Source organism: Triplophysa rosa, linkage group LG21 (genome assembly GCF_024868665.1).
Source record: "Triplophysa rosa linkage group LG21, Trosa_1v2, whole genome shotgun sequence".
Taxonomy (NCBI): domain Eukaryota; kingdom Metazoa; phylum Chordata; class Actinopteri; order Cypriniformes; family Nemacheilidae; genus Triplophysa; species Triplophysa rosa.
The window spans coordinates 8,582,552-8,603,466 of NC_079910.1; the positions used below are offsets into that span (position 1 = coordinate 8,582,552).

General features: G+C 37.5%; 2 protein-coding genes across 3 annotated transcripts; both read left to right on the top strand.

The window, feature by feature from the left end:
• The first annotated feature begins 5,346 nt into the window (after positions 1-5,346).
• On the top strand, positions 5,347-12,777 carry LOC130545014 (cell migration-inducing and hyaluronan-binding protein-like). Its single transcript, XM_057319294.1, has 7 exons — positions 5,347-5,384; positions 10,321-10,414; positions 10,500-10,524; positions 11,213-11,359; positions 11,495-11,598; positions 11,846-12,017; positions 12,242-12,777. Exons 2-7 carry the CDS (start codon positions 10,348-10,350, stop codon positions 12,345-12,347), a joined length of 621 nt encoding a protein of 206 aa, XP_057175277.1. The 5' UTR covers positions 5,347-5,384; positions 10,321-10,347; the 3' UTR covers positions 12,348-12,777.
• Positions 12,778-16,283: 3,506 nt separating this feature from the next.
• LOC130544999 (uncharacterized) lies at positions 16,284-20,425 on the top strand. Of its 2 annotated transcripts, none has more exons than XM_057319267.1 (16): positions 16,284-16,330; positions 16,464-16,515; positions 16,681-16,711; positions 16,816-16,842; positions 16,971-17,133; positions 17,261-17,364; positions 17,576-17,747; positions 17,928-18,025; positions 18,108-18,279; positions 18,417-18,520; positions 18,732-18,903; positions 19,084-19,181; positions 19,264-19,435; positions 19,585-19,688; positions 19,854-20,025; positions 20,204-20,425. In XM_057319267.1, exons 2-16 carry the CDS (start codon positions 16,504-16,506, stop codon positions 20,304-20,306), a joined length of 1,704 nt encoding a protein of 567 aa, XP_057175250.1. In that variant the 5' UTR covers positions 16,284-16,330; positions 16,464-16,503; the 3' UTR covers positions 20,307-20,425. The 2 variants fall into 2 exon arrangements, with proteins under 2 accessions (XP_057175250.1, XP_057175251.1); XM_057319268.1 differs by having other exon boundaries at positions 16,316-16,330; positions 16,475-16,515.
• Positions 20,426-20,915: the final 490 nt, after the last annotated feature.

Genomic DNA, 20,915 nt, shown 5'->3' on the forward strand with positions numbered 1-20,915 from the left:
AATCCACAAGAAACATTTATGAATATACTGACAGAAAAAAGAACAGAACGGTACGTTTTAGAGAAGATGTTTATTGCACATATCTTTTGATCATTTTATATTTCTTCCTATAATACAACATATAACACGTACATCATGCATTTGACTGATGATCCGGGAAGTGGTCACGTAACGTTAAAGACTCGGACTCGAAGACTCCGGTACAGGCTGCAGGTTTGCCTGCGGAGCTACCATTTGACAAAAGAACAAAAGGGCTCGGACCCTATGACTCTAGAGACGAACTAATCTTTCTCTTTCCGGTATAAGGACTCGGACCCGATGACTCGAGAGACGAACTGTGGCTACCCGATCCGTCCCGGAAACACGATTTGTTCCGCGCATGCGCGAAACTGACGTCACTTCCTGTCTGAAATAAATCGCAACACTTCACGGCAGTTTCGGGTATGTAGGCTATACACTGACTGCTGTTGTTTTACACTCGGAGTTTAATATATATCTTTTTTATACATTTTGTATTACATTTATTAATAAATGTATTTATTATATCTGTACAAGTTTCTTTTTTTATTTGTTTCTTACAATGCTTTGAGATATTTCCTGGCTTGTTAAATTGTTGCTGAATTATAATGCATGTTTGTTTTAAGGTGGTCATAAAAATAACTACCCGATCCATTTCGGTTAAAATTTGGTTAATATGTGGCACAAATTAACTTCATTGAATTAAATAAATGGTCAAATTAAACTGAATTGTTTAAATTTGCTAGACACAATTTGGAAAATACAGATGTTCATTCAGATGTGTTTTCTTTCTATTCATTTTCTAAAGATAGGTTCTACATAACTGTTCTAGATATTTAACTGCATTTAAGAAACACACAGAATACAGTTATATATACAGTATATTCTTTCAATTTATTTATACATTTGTTCCATTCCTCACTCACTCACTCACGCGCACACTCTCACTCACACAAAACACTCTCTCTCGCACGCACACTCACTCACTCACACACGCACACTCTCTCTCTCGCACGCACACTCACTCACTCACACACGCGCACACACACACTCACACACTACATTTCTCTTTGTAGAACATAGCATTGACCTTTAGGCCTTGGTCATCAACACGGTACGACAAAAATGTTTCCATGTCTTCTTGGTAATTAAATATAAACAAAAAGGCATCATTCGCCTCAGAGAATTGACCCCCTAAGAGGTTCTTGATGGCATTTTGTTGATCACCCCTGTGCATCTGCAAAAAGGCAGGCTCTGTCACCTCCCCACGGAATAAGTGTCTGTGATTCTGTACCCAGTACCACGCTGTATTTAGGTCTTGGACAATGGTTGGCTGCTGCACCTATTGAAGTAAATGAAGTTTATGCTTCATTCTAATTGGTTGACTAATTAAATGGCCTATAGTCATTTATTCCTTACATAGTAAAATGGCACAACAGTTATACTATTTATTCAGCAATCATGCAAATGCTTCATGTATAACCACTACTGTATAATCATTAACCTTATCAATGTCCTTGTCATCCACAACTCTTCTGCTGGGTGACAGTTTGGTGGTGGTGAATTTCGACAACCTAAACACAGGCTCAACGATCCCCTGAAGGAGTTGGGATGCTTCTTCGGTCCAGTATGCAAACCTCTGTCCATGCCTTTGAAAATATATGTAAATGTATATGAACTCTATGTAATAGCTTTAGCTAACTTAATACAGCCAAGATACTGAAATTATATCTGTAGAATTTTTAACATATCGTTATTGGCATCAGCCATTAAAAAAAACATTGACCACTAATAAATATAACTTGTCAATCAAAAAGGTATACAAAAACCAGAGATGGCAAAAGTTCTTAGCTATAGATACTTGTACAGAAAAAAACAGGAACAATTAGAAAAGTAAAGTACCACCTCTGTAGTATATTACCCATTCTTTCACATTATGGATTAATGTAGACCAGTAGTAACCAGCAACAACCCTGTTTTGAGTGCCTCTGATGCCACAGTGATTGCCAGTTCCAGGGTTATCATGGCACTCCGCAAGAACAGACCTCTTCTCTTCCTCGGACAGGACAACTAGCCGCATGTACTGTTTAATTGGGCCGGTGTAGAAGAGTCTGTCGCCTGTTTGAAGAAGAAAAAAAGCATGAAAAAGTTGCAGTTAAAAGAAATATCATATTATCTGCCTCCAAACTCCATAAAGGTCAATAAAAACATCACATAAATTTAACCAATTTTATATATAAATTGATTTTATAATTATAAATGTAATTATTGCAATGGAAACTGTATTGGTTGTAATGGAAACTATAATGGTCTCTGTGGGTCTTTACTGTGTGTTGGGATCTGCTGGTGTAATGTCATCTTGCAGATGGTAACCAATAACACAATTCAATCCTACAGGAATAATGCCCAAATCACACTACAAAGAAAGAAATTTGTAATGGTTTTAATGGTAAAAGCTAATGGTTCATAGTAGTATTTTAATGTAAACCATTAGCATCTCTGTGAAGGTTTCTATCGTTTTCTTATTCTATACGGGAATTTAACAAGTACAGTTAATGTAGCTCGATATTTTAAACATAACTTTGTAAATTAAGCACATGACCCAGGTTGTAACAGATTGTCAGTTCTCCTTTTAATTATAAAATAGCTTAACGCAATTTAATTACCTTTGATGATAAAATTCGAAGACGCTCGGTTCACCTTCCGACGCTCTGTAGGACAGTCAGGAATTTCTCCGTTTAAGAGAAATTTTTGAAGTCTTTCATAAAATGCAAAGGAATCCATACCGCTGTCACACACATTGAAAGGGGTTTGGCTGAAACACGTAACCGAGCTGGTCCCAGGTCGAGAAGACTGTCGTAAAACGTCGGCGATAACAGAAAGTGACGTCAGTTTTGCGCATGCGCGGAACAATCATTTATCTTTCCGGTGGCTCTGATTTCCTCCGTCTCCATGGCGACGCTGATTGCGCAAGAGGTGACTCGTCACAAGCGCCATTAAAAGTTGCTTTCTCGAAGCACTTCACAGCAGATATCACATTAGGTAAAACAACACGTAGTAAATCTAATTATATGAATTAGCTATCAGTAACACATAGCTAGCTATGTGTTATTTATTTGATCAAATATTGAGTGTAGCCTATTGTCTTTTGGTCTTTTTTTAGGTCCTGGCAAACTGCCTTCTCACAGATTTGAATAATTTGTAAACTGGTAAAGTTGTCGATCTGGTGCTAGTGATAAGGAAGAATGAACTTATTTGGGGATTTCTCGTAATCACTTCATTATAAGATCAACACTGATTGATGTGCAATTATGCAAGCATGCGCAAAAAAAAGCGTTTTGAATTTCTGTCCAATGCTCCAGTGGTTCAAACTTCATTTTATGAAGCAACAAGAACACTTTTTGTGTGCATTTATGGGTAATTCATGACAGAATGTTCATTATTTTGCGGATTATCCCGTTAAGCACTTAAATATAAGTGTGATTTGTCGTTTTTAAGGGCTTGGCCAAACATACCTCCTCATTACAGATTTTAATTACTTGTAAACTGGTATAGTTGCTTTGGTGCCTATAAGGAAGAAGGAACTTGATTTAGAATTTTTTTGTAGTCATTTCATTATACACTGCGTTCCAAATTATTATGCAAATGATATCTTTCTCTGGTTTTCCTAATTTGTCGATGCAAATGACAGTCAGTATAATTTTCAAGTAATCAACAGTTAGGGTACATTTGGAATTTTATTGAACAAACCTCCCACTGACAACAGTATTTATTTAAAAAATGAAAAACTCAAAATGCACTGTTCCAAATTATTATGCACAACAGAGTTTGAAAACATTTCATAGGTTGTAAAAAACTGAAAATGGTCATTTGTTGAATTTGCAGCATTAGGAGGTCATATTTACTGAAATCAAAAGCTATTTAAATCAAAAACATCCTAACAGGGCAAGTTACATGTTAACATAGGACCCCTTCTTTGATATCACCTTCACAATTCTTGCATCCATTGAACTTGTGAGTTTTTGGATAGTTTCTGATTGAATTTCTTTGCAGGATGTCAGAATAGCCTCCCAGAGCTGCTGTTTTGATGCTAACTGCCTCCCACCATCATAGATCTTTCGCTTGAGGATGCTCCAAAGGTTCTCAATAGGGTTGAGGTCAGGGGAGGATGGTGGCCACACCATGAGTTTCTCTCCTTTTATGCCCATAGCAGCCAATGACACAGAGGTATTCTTTGCAGCATGAGATGGTGCATTGTCATGCATGAAGATGATTTTGCTACGGAAGGCATGGTTCTTCTTTTTGTACCATGGAAGAAAGTGCTCAGTCAGAAACTCTACATACCTTGCAGAGTTCATTTTCACACCTTCAGGGACCCTAAAGGGGCCCACCAGCTGTCTCCCCATGATTCCAGCCCAAAACATGACTCCGCCACCTCCTTGCTGACGTCGCAGCCTTGTTGGGACATGGTGGCCATCCACCAACCATCCACTACTCCATCCATCTGGACCATCCAGGGTTGCACGGCACTCATCAGTAAACAAGACTGTTTGAAAATTAGTCTTCATGTATGTGTGGGCCCACTGCAACCGTTTCTGCTTGTGAGCATTGGTTAGGGGTGGCCGAATAGTAGGTTTATGCACAACTGCAAGCATCTGGAGGATCCTACACCTTGAGGTTTTCGGGACTCCCGAGGCACCAGCAGCTTCAAATACCTGTTTGCTGCTTTGCAATGGCATTTTTGCAGCTGCTCTCTTAATCCGATGAATTTGTCTGGAAGAAACCTTCCTCATTCTGCCTTTATCTGCACGAACCCTTCTGTGCTCTGAATCAGCCACAAATCTCTTCACAGTACGATGATCTCGCTTAAGTTTTCGTGAAATATCTAATGTTTTCATACCTTGTCCAAGACATTGCACTATTTGACGCTTTTCGGCAGCAGACAGATCCTTTTTCTTTCCCATATTGCTTGAAACCTGTGGCCTGCTTAATAATGTGGAACGTCCTTCTTAAGTAGTTTTCCTTTAATTGGGCTCACCTGGCAAACTACTTATCACAGGTGTCTGAGATTGATTTCAGTGATCCAAAGAGCACTGAGACACAATACCATCCATAAGTTTAATTGAACAATATAAAATTAAATGTTTACGACACTTAAATCCAATTTGCATAATAATTTGGAACGCAGTGTAACTCTAGAGACGAACTAATCTTTCTCTTTCCGGTATAAGGACTCGGACCCGATGACTCGAGAGACGAACTGTGGCTACCCGATCCGTCCCGGAAACACGATTTGTTCCGCGCATGCGCGAAACTGACGTCACTTCCTGTCTGAAATAAATCGCAACACTTCACGGCAGTTTCGGGTATGTAGGCTATACACTGACTGCTGTTGTTTTACACTCGGAGTTTAATATATATCTTTTTTATACATTTTGTATTACATTTATTAATAAATGTATTTATTATATCTGTACAAGTTTCTTTTTTTATTTGTTTCTTACAATGCTTTGAGATATTTCCTGGCTTGTTAAATTGTTGCTGAATTATAATGCATGTTTGTTTTAAGGTGGTCATAAAAATAACTACCCGATCCATTTCGGTTAAAATTTGGTTAATATGTGGCACAAATTAACTTCATTGAATTAAATAAATGGTCAAATTAAACTGAATTGTTTAAATTTGCTAGACACAATTTGGAAAATACAGATGTTCATTCAGATGTGTTTTCTTTCTATTCATTTTCTAAAGATAGGTTCTACATAACTGTTCTAGATATTTAACTGCATTTAAGAAACACACAGAATACAGTTATATATACAGTATATTCTTTCAATTTATTTATACATTTGTTCCATTCCTCACTCACTCACTCACGCGCACACTCTCACTCACACAAAACACTCTCTCTCGCACGCACACTCACTCACTCACACACGCACACTCTCTCTCTCGCACGCACACTCACTCACTCACACACGCGCACACACACACTCACACACTACATTTCTCTTTGTAGAACATAGCATTGACCTTTAGGCCTTGGTCATCAACACGGTACGACAAAAATGTTTCCATGTCTTCTTGGTAATTAAATATAAACAAAAAGGCATCATTCGCCTCAGAGAATTGACCCCCTAAGAGGTTCTTGATGGCATTTTGTTGATCACCCCTGTGCATCTGCAAAAAGGCAGGCTCTGTCACCTCCCCACGGAATAAGTGTCTGTGATTCTGTACCCAGTACCACGCTGTATTTAGGTCTTGGACAATGGTTGGCTGCTGCACCTATTGAAGTAAATGAAGTTTATGCTTCATTCTAATTGGTTGACTAATTAAATGGCCTATAGTCATTTATTCCTTACATAGTAAAATGGCACAACAGTTATACTATTTATTCAGCAATCATGCAAATGCTTCATGTATAACCACTACTGTATAATCATTAACCTTATCAATGTCCTTGTCATCCACAACTCTTCTGCTGGGTGACAGTTTGGTGGTGGTGAATTTCGACACCCTAAACACAGGCTCAACGATCCCCTGAAGGAGTTGGGATGCTTCTTCGGTCCAGTATGCAAACCTCTGTCCATGCCTTTGAAAATATATGTAAATGTATATGAACTCTATGTAATAGCTTTAGCTAACTTAATACAGCCAAGATACTGAAATTATATCTGTAGAATTTTTAACATATCGTTATTGGCATCAGCCATTAAAAAAAACATTGACAACTAATAAATATAACTTGTCAATCAAAAAGGTATACAAAAACCAGAGATGGCAAAAGTTCTTAGCAATAGATACTTGTACAGAAAAAAACAGGAAAAATTAGAAAAGTAAAGTACCACCTCTGTAGTATATTACCCATTCTTTCACATCATGGATTAATGTAGACCAGTAGTAACCAGCAACAACCCTGTTTTGAGTGCCTCTGATGCCACAGTGATTGCCAGTTCCAGGGTTATCATAGCACTCCGCAAAAACAGACCTCTTCTCTTCCTCGGACAGGACAACTAGCCGCATGTACTGTTTAATTGGGCCGGTGTAGAAGAGTCTGTCACCTGTTTGAAGAAGAAAAAAAGCATGAAAAAGTTGCAGTTAAAAGAAATATCATATTATCTGATATCTGACTAAAATTAAACTCCATAAAGGTCAATAAAAACATCACATAAATTTAACCAATTTTATATATAAATTGATTTTATAATTATAAATGTAATGATTGCAATGGAAATTGTATTGGTTGTAATGGAAACTATAATGGTCTCTGTGGGTCTTTACTGTGTGTTGGGATCTGCTGGTGTAATGTCATCTTGCAGATGGTAACTAATAACACAATTCAATCCTACAGGAATAATGCCCAAATCACACTACAAAGAAAGAAATTTGTAATGGTTTTAATGGTAAAAGCTAATGGTTCATAGTAGTATTTTAATGTAAACCATAAGCATCTCTGTGAAGGTTTCTATCGTTTTCTTATTCTATACGGGAATTTAACAAGTACAGTTAATGTAGCTCGATATTTTAAACATAACTTTGTAAATTAAGCACATGACCCAGGTTGTAACAGATTGTCAGTTCTCCTTTTAATTATAAAATCGCTTAACGCAACTTAATTACCTTTGATGATAAAATTCGAAGACGCCCGGTTCACCTTCCGACGCTCTGTAGGACAGTCAGGAATTTCTCCTTTTAAGAGAAATTTTTGAAGTCTTTCATAAAATGCAAAGAAATCCATACCGCTGTCACACACATTGAAAGGGGTTTGGCTGCACGACGTAACTGAGCTGGTCCCAGGTCGAGAAGACTGTCGTAAAACGTCGGAGATAACAGGAAGAGACATCAGTTTCGCGCATGCGCGGAACAATCATTTATTTTCCGGTGGCTCTGATTTCCTCCGTCTCCATGGCGACGCTGATTGCGCAAGAGGTGACTCGTCACAAGCGCATTAAAGTTGCTTTCTCGAAGCACTTCACAGCAGAAAGAAAAGAGTGAGACACATAGATGTCAGTAACACTGTCATGTGTTTAGATCCACCTACAGATTTGCATTGACAGAAGTGATTCTTATTAAAATGATGTTTCGATTTACCTTTACGTCTAATATGACAGTAGAATCGGTGATTGAAAAGAACGTGTTGACAATTCTTGATCATACTAAGGATCCAAAAATTAAAGTTTACTGAAGACCAGAGAAATAACTTCATTCCAAACAGACTAGATGTTTACCACACCAAACACGCAACAAAGCACTTTTGTGTACGCTGTCCAGGCGATGTATGATCCGTGTGGAAAGAAACTGATTATTGTGATTGATAAAGCTCATCGTAAGATCTTCGTTCTTCTTTTGCTTACAAAAAAAGACACTTAATCAAATTGTATGTTTTCGGAAACTGATATAACTATGTTCAAAATACAAGTCAGATTTTAGAGTCCTCAATGAACGCCAATTTTGTTAATACACTGCGTTCCAAATTATTATGCAAATGATATCTTTCTCTGGTTTTCCTAATTTGTCGATGCAAATGACAGTCAGTATAATTTTCAAGTAATCAACAGTTAGGGTACATTTGGAATTTTATTGAACAAACCTCCCACTGACAACAGTATTTATTTAAAAAATGAAAAACTCAAAATGCACTGTTCCAAATTATTATGCACAACAGAGTTTGAAAACATTTCATAGGTTGTAAAAAACTGAAAATGGTCATTTGTTGAATTTGCAGCATTAGGAGGTCATATTTACTGAAATCAAAAGCTATTTCAATCAAAAACATCCTAACAGGGCAAGTTACATGTTAACATAGGACCCCTTCTTTGATATCACCTTCACAATTCTTGCATCCATTGAACTTGTGAGTTTTTGGATAGTTTCTGATTGAATTTCTTTGCAGGATGTCAGAATAGCCTCCCAGAGCTGCTGTTTTGATGCTAACTGCCTCCCACCATCATAGATCTTTCGCTTGAGGATGCTCCAAAGGTTCTCAATAGGGTTGAGGTCAGGGGAGGATGGTGGCCACACCATGAGTTTCTCTCCTTTTATGCCCATAGCAGCCAATGACACAGAGGTATTCTTTGCAGCATGAGATGGTGCATTGTCATGCATGAAGATGATTTTGCTACGGAAGGCATGGTTCTTCTTTTTGTACCATGGAAGAAAGTGCTCAGTCAGAAACTCTACATACCTTGCAGAGTTCATTTTCACACCTTCAGGGACCCTAAAGGGGCCCACCAGCTGTCTCCCCATGATTCCAGCCCAAAACATGACTCCGCCACCTCCTTGCTGACGTCGCAGCCTTGTTGGGACATGGTGGCCATCCACCAACCATCCACTACTCCATCCATCTGGACCATCCAGGGTTGCACGGCACTCATCAGTAAACAAGACTGTTTGAAAATTAGTCTTCATGTATGTGTGGGCCCACTGCAACCGTTTCTGCTTGTGAGCATTGGTTAGGGGTGGCCGAATAGTAGGTTTATGCACAACTGCAAGCATCTGGAGGATCCTACACCTTGAGGTTTTCGGGACTCCCGAGGCACCAGCAGCTTCAAATACCTGTTTGCTGCTTTGCAATGGCATTTTTGCAGCTGCTCTCTTAATCCGATGAATTTGTCTGGAAGAAACCTTCCTCATTCTGCCTTTATCTGCACGAACCCTTCTGTGCTCTGAATCAGCCACAAATCTCTTCACAGTACGATGATCTCGCTTAAGTTTTCGTGAAATATCTAATGTTTTCATACCTTGTCCAAGACATTGCACTATTTGACGCTTTTCGGCAGCAGACAGATCCTTTTTCTTTCCCATATTGCTTGAAACCTGTGGCCTGCTTAATAATGTGGAACGTCCTTCTTAAGTAGTTTTCCTTTAATTGGGCTCACCTGGCAAACTACTTATCACAGGTGTCTGAGATTGATTTCAGTGATCCAAAGAGCACTGAGACACAATACCATCCATAAGTTTAATTGAACAATATAAAATTAAATGTTTACGACACTTAAATCCAATTTGCATAATAATTTGGAACGCAGTGTAAATAAGATCTGCACTTGGGTTTAGCAGCTCACCTTGCTTGTTACTTGCATAACATAGAGGTAAGTTAATTAAAGCTTTTTGCCTGAATAGATTTCAACCAAGATAAACATTAACGTTTGAAAAACTATGATATAACAAACTATATGCATTTTTATTAATGCATGTTTTATTTTTAAAGGTGGAGTAAAATGTCTGCATTACTACTCTCATTGAATTAAGTTGCAAAAATAATTACTCAAAAAGGTTTACTGTCATATTTCTTATTTTTAGCAGCTTAACACGGTTAAAAAGAGCAAAATGATCATCAAAGTATTTGCAGCCTGTGTGGTGCTTGTAAGTGGTCTTCTGGGTGTCACCTGTTTAAGTAAGTCTGAAATGTTAGTTTATATTAATGTAGAGCAACTCTTTGCTGATATATGCTTCGTATCATCCTCTGCATAATATTCCAGAATGTACCACCCATTGGTTTGATCGTNTTGACGGAAATGCAATATAATATACAAAACTATTTCTTCAGAGGTGTATAAAGACCTTACGTAATGAACCATTATGTTTGTAATACCTTAGAATAAGCTATTTATATCTACATACAGAGCGGGCCTACACGCATTGAATTAGACACCATGTTTTGTACAGCAGCTCTAAACGGACAAACAACTCTACAACGCGCGTTTCCTCTTCCTCTCCCCTGCGGTATAGTGGTGAAACGGATCGTGGGATGATCCGTGATCCGTACGGATCGTGCTCTCCGGTGCGGAACGCATGTGACCAGCAGATTAACTGAAAGTTTATTCATCATTGAGTAAAAGAGTAATACGCGCTCTCGCTCTCTCTCTCTCGCAACGTTATTTGGACGAGTACAATATTAAAGCGGTTCCAGATAATCAATGACGCTCAAAACTGCTCCGTCACACAGCTAATATTACAACAACAACATATCTTGGTATGTTAGTATGTTACTCACATACTGATCCGAATCAAAGCATCCTCCTTGGGGGTGATTTTTAGACTTTCTCTCCAACGTCTCTCTGCTGGAAAGTATATATGCTAAAAGCCATGGGTCCTAACGCTTAAAAGTCTTTATAATATTATCGCAGGTCCTAGCTCCTGCCTGACGTGTATCCTTCTTTTTAAACTTAAAATCCACAAAGCTTTTATTTTATGATGACCCCAGTGGGAAAGGAGACTATGAGAATTTGTCTGATCTTCTCAAAGAGTATCCTGGGTTAATATGTCCTAATCCAACTGGAATTGAGGTTCAGACCGTCTCCGGCCAACCAGCCTCCCAAACTGGAGACATCTTCCAAGTGTAAGTAAAACAATTGCAATACAAGATTTTACAGGGCACAAGCTACGGTAACATTTCAAGTAAGTCCATGAACTTGAACATTTTATTTTATTTGGAAATGGTTTATTTACTTGAATTGTATTTGTTTATATGAAGAAATGATGCCACTGGTGGGTTTGCATGTGTAAATGCAGACCAAAATGGAAAGCAGTGTGCTGACTATAGAGTGCGCTTCACTTGCCCAGAGATGTTTTGCTCAGGTAAGTGATATATGAATAATACAAACAGGAAAAAAAGATGTTTACAATATCAATCAGTTGTTGATGAGTAGAATTGTTTTAGAAATTAAGATATGTACCCAAAGTATGTCAGTATTAATTTCACAACTGAACGTTGCCATGCTTAATTTTTTTATGTTTTAATAACATGATTTCTTAATATATTATAATGGTATGTTAGATATATACTGTATGTCAAGTTTACACATCTGGTCATCCTTTACATCAGTTTGCAGGACATCTTGGTTGGATCGAGATGACCCCTCAGGCAGAGGAGACGATGAGACACTGTCGGATATTCATGTGACATATCCAGGGAAAGTTTGCTCTCAGCCCATTGCTATTGAGGTTACAACCATTAGTGGGACCCCAGCACTGCAGACCGGAAACATTTTTCATGTGTATGGTTACCAATTTTTTTATTTTATTGGTTCAAATTAATAACGATATAGATGCATTAAGTATGATTGATATGATGTCAAACAGACATAATGTACTACAAAAAACCCACTATATTTACTTACAAAACAAGGAAGATTCTAGATCTTTAATAACCTTTCTTTAACACATGATTTTAAATTATTTGTGTAAATGTTGTTAACAGACATTTGCTGTTTTTCTGCAGGTACGATCCGTTACAAGGCTTTGCCTGTGTGAATGAGCAACAGACAGGCAGTTCCTGTCAGGACTACATGGTCCGCTTCACATGTCCTCAGATATTTTGCAAGTAATGGGCTTCCATCCCCTACATAATAAATGGAAAAAGTTCAGATTTTTTCCATTTATTTTTTCTGCATGATTATTCTTTTCATACTATAATCTGTTTTGTGAAACAACAACAAAAAAAGATGAGGCATTAGTCGGAGTCTGAAATATAAGGAAGTATATCTAGACAATGGATGTACAGTAATGCAGCAACTTGTTATCTGTTAGTTACCCTCAGTTTATAGAAACTGTTAAACTGACCAATCAAATCTCGTTTCTTGCCTAGTAAGAGTGGAGGTATGATCATGACATGATCAAAATCATACAGTGTTATTTTTGCCCATGCATCTATCCTATATAAACTGTTTTGATCTTTTGTCTGGTTGGGATGTTTTGTCTGAGTTTTTCCTGTTTTGAGAACATCTCAAACATATTTGAGTTAATAAAGCATTTTGAAAGGCATTGACTGGTCTAGTTCTTGCTGCCACTGAGGTTATTAGGGCTCTATTATTAGGACGGATTTGGTTGGACCACCTAAAGTTATTGGGGAAACCTGGACATCCAACATCAGGGATGTCCGGTAGCTTGTTGGGAATATTTAGACCGCTGTATAGTAATCTTTAAATCAAGAAACATACATTTAAATGACAACATTTATATTTTCAGTTTTATGTATATAGTATGATCTGAAAGTAATCGAAAAGTATAGCTAAACATTTTTTGTAGCTTTATTAAATTTTACAATACCAGGCAATAGGATTTATACAGGGTGAGAGGGGACCAGAAATCAGGAAAGAACCAGAAGCCAGGACTCAAACTCAAGTCGCCTGACCTAAAGCACTATTCCACAATAAGTAACAGTGTACTGCTAGGATTTTTAACTGCTAGGATTTTTAACATGTTCTATTTACTAACAAAATGTGTCTTACTTTCATAAACTAATAAGCACAAGAGTTAAGCAGTTGTTCAAAAACAATATTTAAACACTGAAGAATCACTCAGGATAATATGCAAGCAATGCATTTTTGAATATAATAGTGTTTATCCCATCATTGTGCAGACTTGTACAGTCGTGGCCAAAAGTTTTGAGAAGGTAAAAATTAATATTTGTGTCAAAGTCTACTACTTCAGTGATTTTTATGTTTTTGTCAGATGTTACTATGGTATACCGAAGTATAATTACAAGCATTTCATAAGTGTCAAAGGCTTTTATTTACAATTACATTCAGTATACGCAAATACTCAATATTTGCAGTGTTGACCCTTTTTCCAAGACCTCTGCAATTCGCCCGGGCATGCCGTCAATCAACTTCTGGGCCACATCCTCACTGATGGCAGCCTATTCTTGCATAATCAATGCTTGGAGTTTGCCAGAATTTGGAGGTTTTTGTTTTGCTTGAGGATTGACCACAAGTTCTTAATGGAATTAAGGTCTGGGGAGTTTCCATAGACCCAAAATGTTGATGTTTTGGTCCCCGAGCCACTTAGTTATTACTTTTGCCTTATGGCAAGGTGCTCCATTATGCTGGAATAGGCATTGTTCATCACCAAACTCTTCTTGGATGGTTGGGAGAAGTTGCTCTCTGAGGATGTTTTTGTACCATTCTTTGTTTATGGCTGTGTTCTTAGGCAAATTGTGAGTGAGCCCACTCCCTTGGCTGAGAAGCAACCCCACACATGAATGGTCTCAGGATGCTCTACTGTTGGCATGACACGGGACTGATTGTAGCGCTCACCTTTTCTTCTCCCGACAATCTTTTTTTCCGGATGCCCCAAAAAATCGGAATGGGGATTCATCAGAGAAAATGACTTTACCCCAGTCCTCAGCAGTCCAATCCCTGTACCTTTTGCAGAATATCAGTCTGTCCTTGATGTTTTTCCTAGAGAGAAGTGGCTTCTTTGCTGCCCTTCTTGACACCAGGCCATCCTCTTGGCCTCACCGTGCGTGCAGATGCACTCACACCTGCCTGCTGCCATGAGCAAGCTCTGCACTGCTGGTGCCCGATCTCGCTGAATCAACTGTAGAAGACCATCCTGGCGCTTGCTGGACTTTTTTGGGCGCCCTGAAGCCTTCATCACAACAATTGAACCTCTCTCCTTGAAGTTTCTGATGATCCAATAAATGGTTGATGTATGTGCAATCTTACTAGCAGCAATAGCCTTACCTGTGAATCCCTTTTTGTGCAAAGCAATGGCTGCACTTGTTTCCTTGCAGGTAACCATGGTTAACAGAGGAAGAACAATGATTTCCAGCACCACCCTCCTTTTAAAGCTTCCAGTCTGTTATTCTAATTCAATCAGAGTGATCTCCAGCCTTGTCCTCGTCAACACTCTCACCTGTGTTAACCAGAGAATCACTGACATGTCAGCTGGTCTTTTTGTGGCAGGGTTGAAATGGAATGTACATGTTTTTTGGACCAAGTTCATTTTCATGGCAAAGCGGTACTTCACAATAAAATTCAATTCATCTGATCACTCTTAATAACATTCTGGAGTATATGCAATTCACCATCATAAAAACTGAGGCAGCAGACTTTGTGAAAATTAATATTTGTGTCATTCTCAAAACTTTGGGCCACGACTGTACAATCAAAGTATTACTATGATACCTACAAATATCAAATCATACAATGTCTCTAATCTAATTCATTTATGGCCTACGAACATTTTAAAGAAAAATGAGCCTTAATAGAATTATGTTCCTGTTTTTTACAAAAAAAATGAGTTAAAATAACATAAAAATCTTGGGAATAAAACCTCTAATTTTGGTTGTTAAGATCTTAATTATTTTGATTGAGTAATTTTAATTGAAAAAACAATTAAGTAAATCCAACTCAATTTTATTATGTTAAACCCATTTAAATTGGTCAAATTAAGTTTACTTGTTTATTTCGTGTTGAGACTACATAAATCATTTTTGTAGATATAACTACCTTGGCATTTGATCGGTCGTTCCCAGCATGCTTTGCATCTGACTGCATAAGGTGATTCATTTTCAAGATTAACTGTCATTTTGTAACGCTTTGAGATCGGACAGATGAGGAGACCACCGAGTTCCAGTAAAGAGGTTTTTAATCCAGAATAGCGAAAACGCCACCAGAGTTAGAAAACAAAAACAAGGCAAAAATCCAGGAATCAACAGGCAAACAACAGATACTCATATACCAAGAATTCAGGCTAGCAAAACGAGAACAACAACTGAAACACAATAATCGACAAAGTGATGGTAAAATAAAGGAGTATATACTGTATAGTCCTTGGGGAATAGGGTGCAGGTGACGGTGTAATCAGAACTCAGGTGATTGTGATCGGGGAATCTGTGCTCTGATGATGGGGCGTGGTCACACATTTTAAGTATTTTTCAGTAAAAAGAAAGACTTATTTGTGTTTTGTGTTGATTTATCTTTGAGAGTTTGGGTATTATTTTGAAGTTTGGGTTTTTTAAGTTGTTACTGTTGTTCAGAAGAGAGGTGCTTGTGCCTATTGGTTGAGGGAGGCATGACACACTTATTGTGCAGTAACTGTGCTAATGCCAGTACAGAGACCCCCAATCTCTTCTTACTTGACCATCTATGTTGTAAAAAAATAGTATAATTCAATATGAAAGTAAGTGATCCGTGAGGTTTGAGTTAGACATGATTTTGTTCAGTGTGATTTTTGTGTTTACTTTAAATAACATTTACTTGATATTTTAACAAAAACTAAATGTATTTAATAAGTAGAATTTACTTTATTGTGGTTACTAAGTTGTTCTTGAATTATAGCAGCAAATTTTACTTAAAAAATGTTCTTGCAAATTGTTACAAGGATATGATTGAGTAAATTCTACAAGTATTTTTTTTCAGTGTACAATGAGTGAGCATAACATGCGAGAAGTGGGCTAGATGGGTGGAGTGTACATTTACTGGCAGCAGAGTTGAGAAAGTGGGTCAAACCTACAATATAAGCACCCCATGAGGCTTTAAAACGCTTGTGTCTGTCGTACATCCACACACAGGTGACATTGCAGGTATGTTGTTCAAGCATCTAGAAGATGCTACCACTGTTCTTATTTTCTTATGGAGTCTTAGTTTTTTTTTGTCTCTCTATAATCCCAGACTTGATGAGGAATACCTTTTCTAATACTTACATTAAATACTCAGTTCATTTCTAGTGACTCAACAGCATTGAGAAGACTGAATAATGATCACCAAGGTATGTCACTGCTTTCGCATCTTTTTCATACACATTTTATTTGACTATTTATTCATTTTATATTTACATACTATTTTATTTTATTTTATTTACTGTTTAAGGAATATTCTGCAATGGCATTCAGTGTGATCAATAAAATAAACATTTTTATACGTTCTGTTCAAGATATTTGCAAGCTGGTTCTTTCTTGCTTCAAGTAAGTTTGAAAAGAAGTTTAAAATATGTATAAAATATGTTTTATGTGACTTCAAACTTCCCAAAAAAAATTACTGTCTCTATCTGTTATTACTGTACACACAGGTGCCTTTATACCAGTGTCCACTGAGAGTAAGTGTGATATTTGTTCCATCAAAAAAGAATTAATGTATGCTTTGTCATTAAGTAATCTTAAAATTAATAATAATTTGCATAATGGTGAAACACAATAATATTTTTTATTGTATTTTAATCATCAGAATGTACGACCCGGTGGTTCGACCGTGATAATCCAGGTGGAATGGGAGACTATGAGCTTTTGTCTGACCTGCTCATTTCATACCCCGGGTTTATATGTCCTAATCCAATCGGCATTGAGGCTCAGACCGTTTCTGGCGCTTCAGTATCAAACGTATTTCAAGTGTAAGTGCAGTAAATGTATTGTTAGCCTAATGTTATTATATAGTCATTTTGTGTGAGTCAAGAACAGAAGTCTTGATGTGGATTGTACATACTTTTGTATTCTCAATTTATTGTTTGTCTTTTGAAGATATTCCGCCACCCAGGGGTTTGCTTGTGTAAATGCAGCACAAGCTGGAGGGGTTTGTGCTGACTATAAAGTGCGCTTTATCTGCCCAGAAGCGTTTTGCTCAAGTGAGTGACAATTGCACAGACTTTTATTTGCGACAGTCACATAGATAACTTTGACCTCCTTGTGTAATGTGTTAAACCTTCTTACCATTTTGCATGCAACAATTTATCAAACTAGACAATTATCAACAAAACCATAAAAAAGGCTGTTTTGTACAATATAAATAAACGTGTCTTAAAGTGAGATTACGAAGTTGGTCGTACTCTGCATCAGGTTGTAGGACACCCTGGATAGATCGAGATAACCCTGGAGGCGTTGGAGACTTCGAGACCCTCAATCATATTCAGATGGAATACCCGCTACTGGTCTGCCCTCAACCCATTGCAATTGAGGTCACAACCCTTAGTGGGACCCAAGTACAGCAGACTGCAAGCATTTTTGAAGTGTATGTTTAACCATATTATGAAAATGATATCAGTTATTATTAATAATGATAAGCACATAACACAATGTCAAATACTGTGATTATCCCACAAATATGCATTGCTTTGAACATTATTGAAATTTCTTTATCTTCAGAAGTTTTATAAAGGCCATTTCATACATTTGTGTTTTGTTTCTGCAGATTTGACCCACTACAGGGCTTTGCCTGTGTTAACGGGAATCTGTCATGTCTGGACTACAGGGTCCGTTTTACATGTCCACGGAATTTTTGCCTCCCAAGTTAGTATCTTCAAATATAATTCATTAGGTCCATTTTGGTCTGTTTGTGTTTTACATTTTTATTTATCTGAATATTTATCAGAGTGTATAACTCAGTGGTTTGATCGTGATGACCCCAGTGGGAAAGGAGACTACGAGTACTTGTCTGATCTTCTCAATGAGTATCCTGGGTTAATATGTCCTAATCCAATCGGAATAGAGGTTCAGACCATCTCTGGCCAACCAGCCTTCCAAACAGGAAATATTTTTCAAGCGTGAGTGTAAAAAAGTTTAACAAGGCATATGCTCCTGGTGACTATTAAAAAGTATCTTGAATGAAGGCTTATTTTTAATTGTTGTTTTTCATCAGTTTCATTGTGTTGAAAAGTCATTGTGTGTGTGTCTTCTGAAGGTATAACCCTACCTCTGGGTTTGCTTGTGTAAATGCAGCACAAGCTGGAGGGGTTTGTGCTGACTATAAAGTGCGCTTTATCTGCCCAGAAGCGTTTTGCTCAAGTGAGTGACAATTGCACAGACTTTTATTTGCGACAGTCACATAGATAACTTTGACCTCCTTGTGTAATGTGTTAAACCTTCTTACCATTTTGCATGCAACAATTTATCAAACTAGACAATTATCAACAAAACCATAAAAAAGGCTGTTTTGTACAATATAAATAAACGTGTCTTAAAGTGAGATTACGAAGTTGGTCGTACTCTGCATCAGGTTGTAGGACACCCTGGATAGATCGAGATAACCCTGGAGGCGTTGGAGACTTCGAGACCCTCAATCATATTCAGATGGAATACCCGCTACTGGTCTGCCCTCAACCCATTGCAATTGAGGTCACAACCCTTAGTGGGACCCAAGTACAGCAGACTGCAAGCATTTTTGAAGTGTATGTTTAACCATATTATGAAAATGATATCAGTTATTATTAATAATGATAAGCACATAACACAATGTCAAATACTGTGATTATCCCACAAATATGCATTGCTTTGAACATTATTGAAATTTCTTTATCTTCAGAAGTTTTATAAAGGCCATTTCATACATTTGTGTTTTGTTTCTGCAGATTTGACCCACTACAGGGCTTTGCCTGTGTTAACGGGAATCTGTCATGTCTGGACTACAGGGTCCGTTTTACATGTCCACAGAATTTTTGCCTCCCAAGTTAGTATCTTCAAATATAATTCATTAGGTCCATTTTGGTCTGTTTGTGTTTTACATTTTTATTTATCTGAATATTTATCAGAGTGTATAACTCAGTGGTTTGATCGTGATGACCCCAGTGGGGAAGGAGACTACGAGTACTTGTCTGATCTTCTCAATGAGTATCCTGGGTTAATATGTCCTAATCCAATCGGAATAGAGGTTCAGAACATCTCTGGCCAACCAGCCTTCCAAACAGGAAATATTTTTCAAGCGTGAGTGTAAAAAAGTTTAACAAGGCATATGCTCCTGGTGACTATTAAAAAGTATCTTGAATGAAGGCTTATTTTTAATTGTTATTTTTCATCAGTTTCATTGTGTTCAAAAGTCATTGTGTGTGTGTGTGTGTGTGTGTCTTCTGAAGGTATAACCCTACCTCTGGGTTTGCTTGTGTAAATGCAAACCAAGGAGGAGGGCAGTGTGCCGATTATAGGGTGCGCTTTCTCTGCCCAGATACGTTTTGCTCAAGTAGGTGACATGATCATTGCACGTTTATTTGGACATGTATCTCAGTAATACCATAATATGCTTTAAGCTAGCGTCTCTAAAGATATCGCTAAATTCTTTCACAAAACATAATTGTGACATTGAGCTAATATTTCATCTTATGTGAGAAAACTGACTCTGCATTAGCTTGTAGGAAACCCTGGATAGATCGAGATAACCCTGGAGGTGTTGGAGACTATGAGACCCTGGCACACATTCTGGTGGAAACCCCACAACTGGCCTGTCCTCAGCCCATTGCAATTGAGGTTGCAACCATTATCGGGACCCCGACACTGCCAACTGAAAACAATTTTGAAATGTATGGTTACCATATTTTATTGGAAAATAAATAGCAATACAAGTCTTCTCTTAATACGATGTCATGCAGACATGATGCATTCATACCCCAAAATGCACAATATGCCTAGAACAATAATGTTATGCAAAAGAATAAGGACAATTTTGTAAATTAACAAGAACCTGCTCTTATTCTCCAGATATGACCCATTACAAGGCTTTGGCTGCAGGAACACACAGCAGACTGGAGGCGACTGTCAGGACTACAAGGTCCGTTTCACATGTCCAGTGAGTTTCTGCTAGAGCATCAAGTCCTCGAGTCACAAGCATCTCAAATATTTTGCCACATTGAAAAAAAATGATTGAAACCTCTTGTTTTTTATTACTATGACTAAATGTTTTTAAATAAACATTTATTTGCAATGCAATGCGTTTCCTAGACTCAGATCATGTTGTGGTACAAGTTGTGTTGTAAAATGGAAATGGAAAAAAAACATTACTTATCACATACCCGTAGTTCTTCAGAGACCTGTTTCAACTCATTCAGCTCATTAGGAGAGAATGGGTGTCAGATAAGAACATACAAAACTCACATTTTTTTAATATATTAATATAGCACATTTTACAATGTACAATGTCTCAAAGCAACTTTACAAGAAAATATTAAAAAACACACACACACAAATAAGGCAGCGGCTATTTGCACTGAGTGTAGTAGGAGCATTTCTTAGCGATATGCTATATACACTAACCGAAAATAGCTGTATTTTCTTTGGAAAAGTAGTTAGATGCTATTGGTGGCAGATAATGTTACTATTTACACCTCAGTATTGTTGTGCATTAAACTTTATGCAATAATAACAGCACGTTAATCATTATATTGATAATAAAATATTAAAATGGTGGCAACTT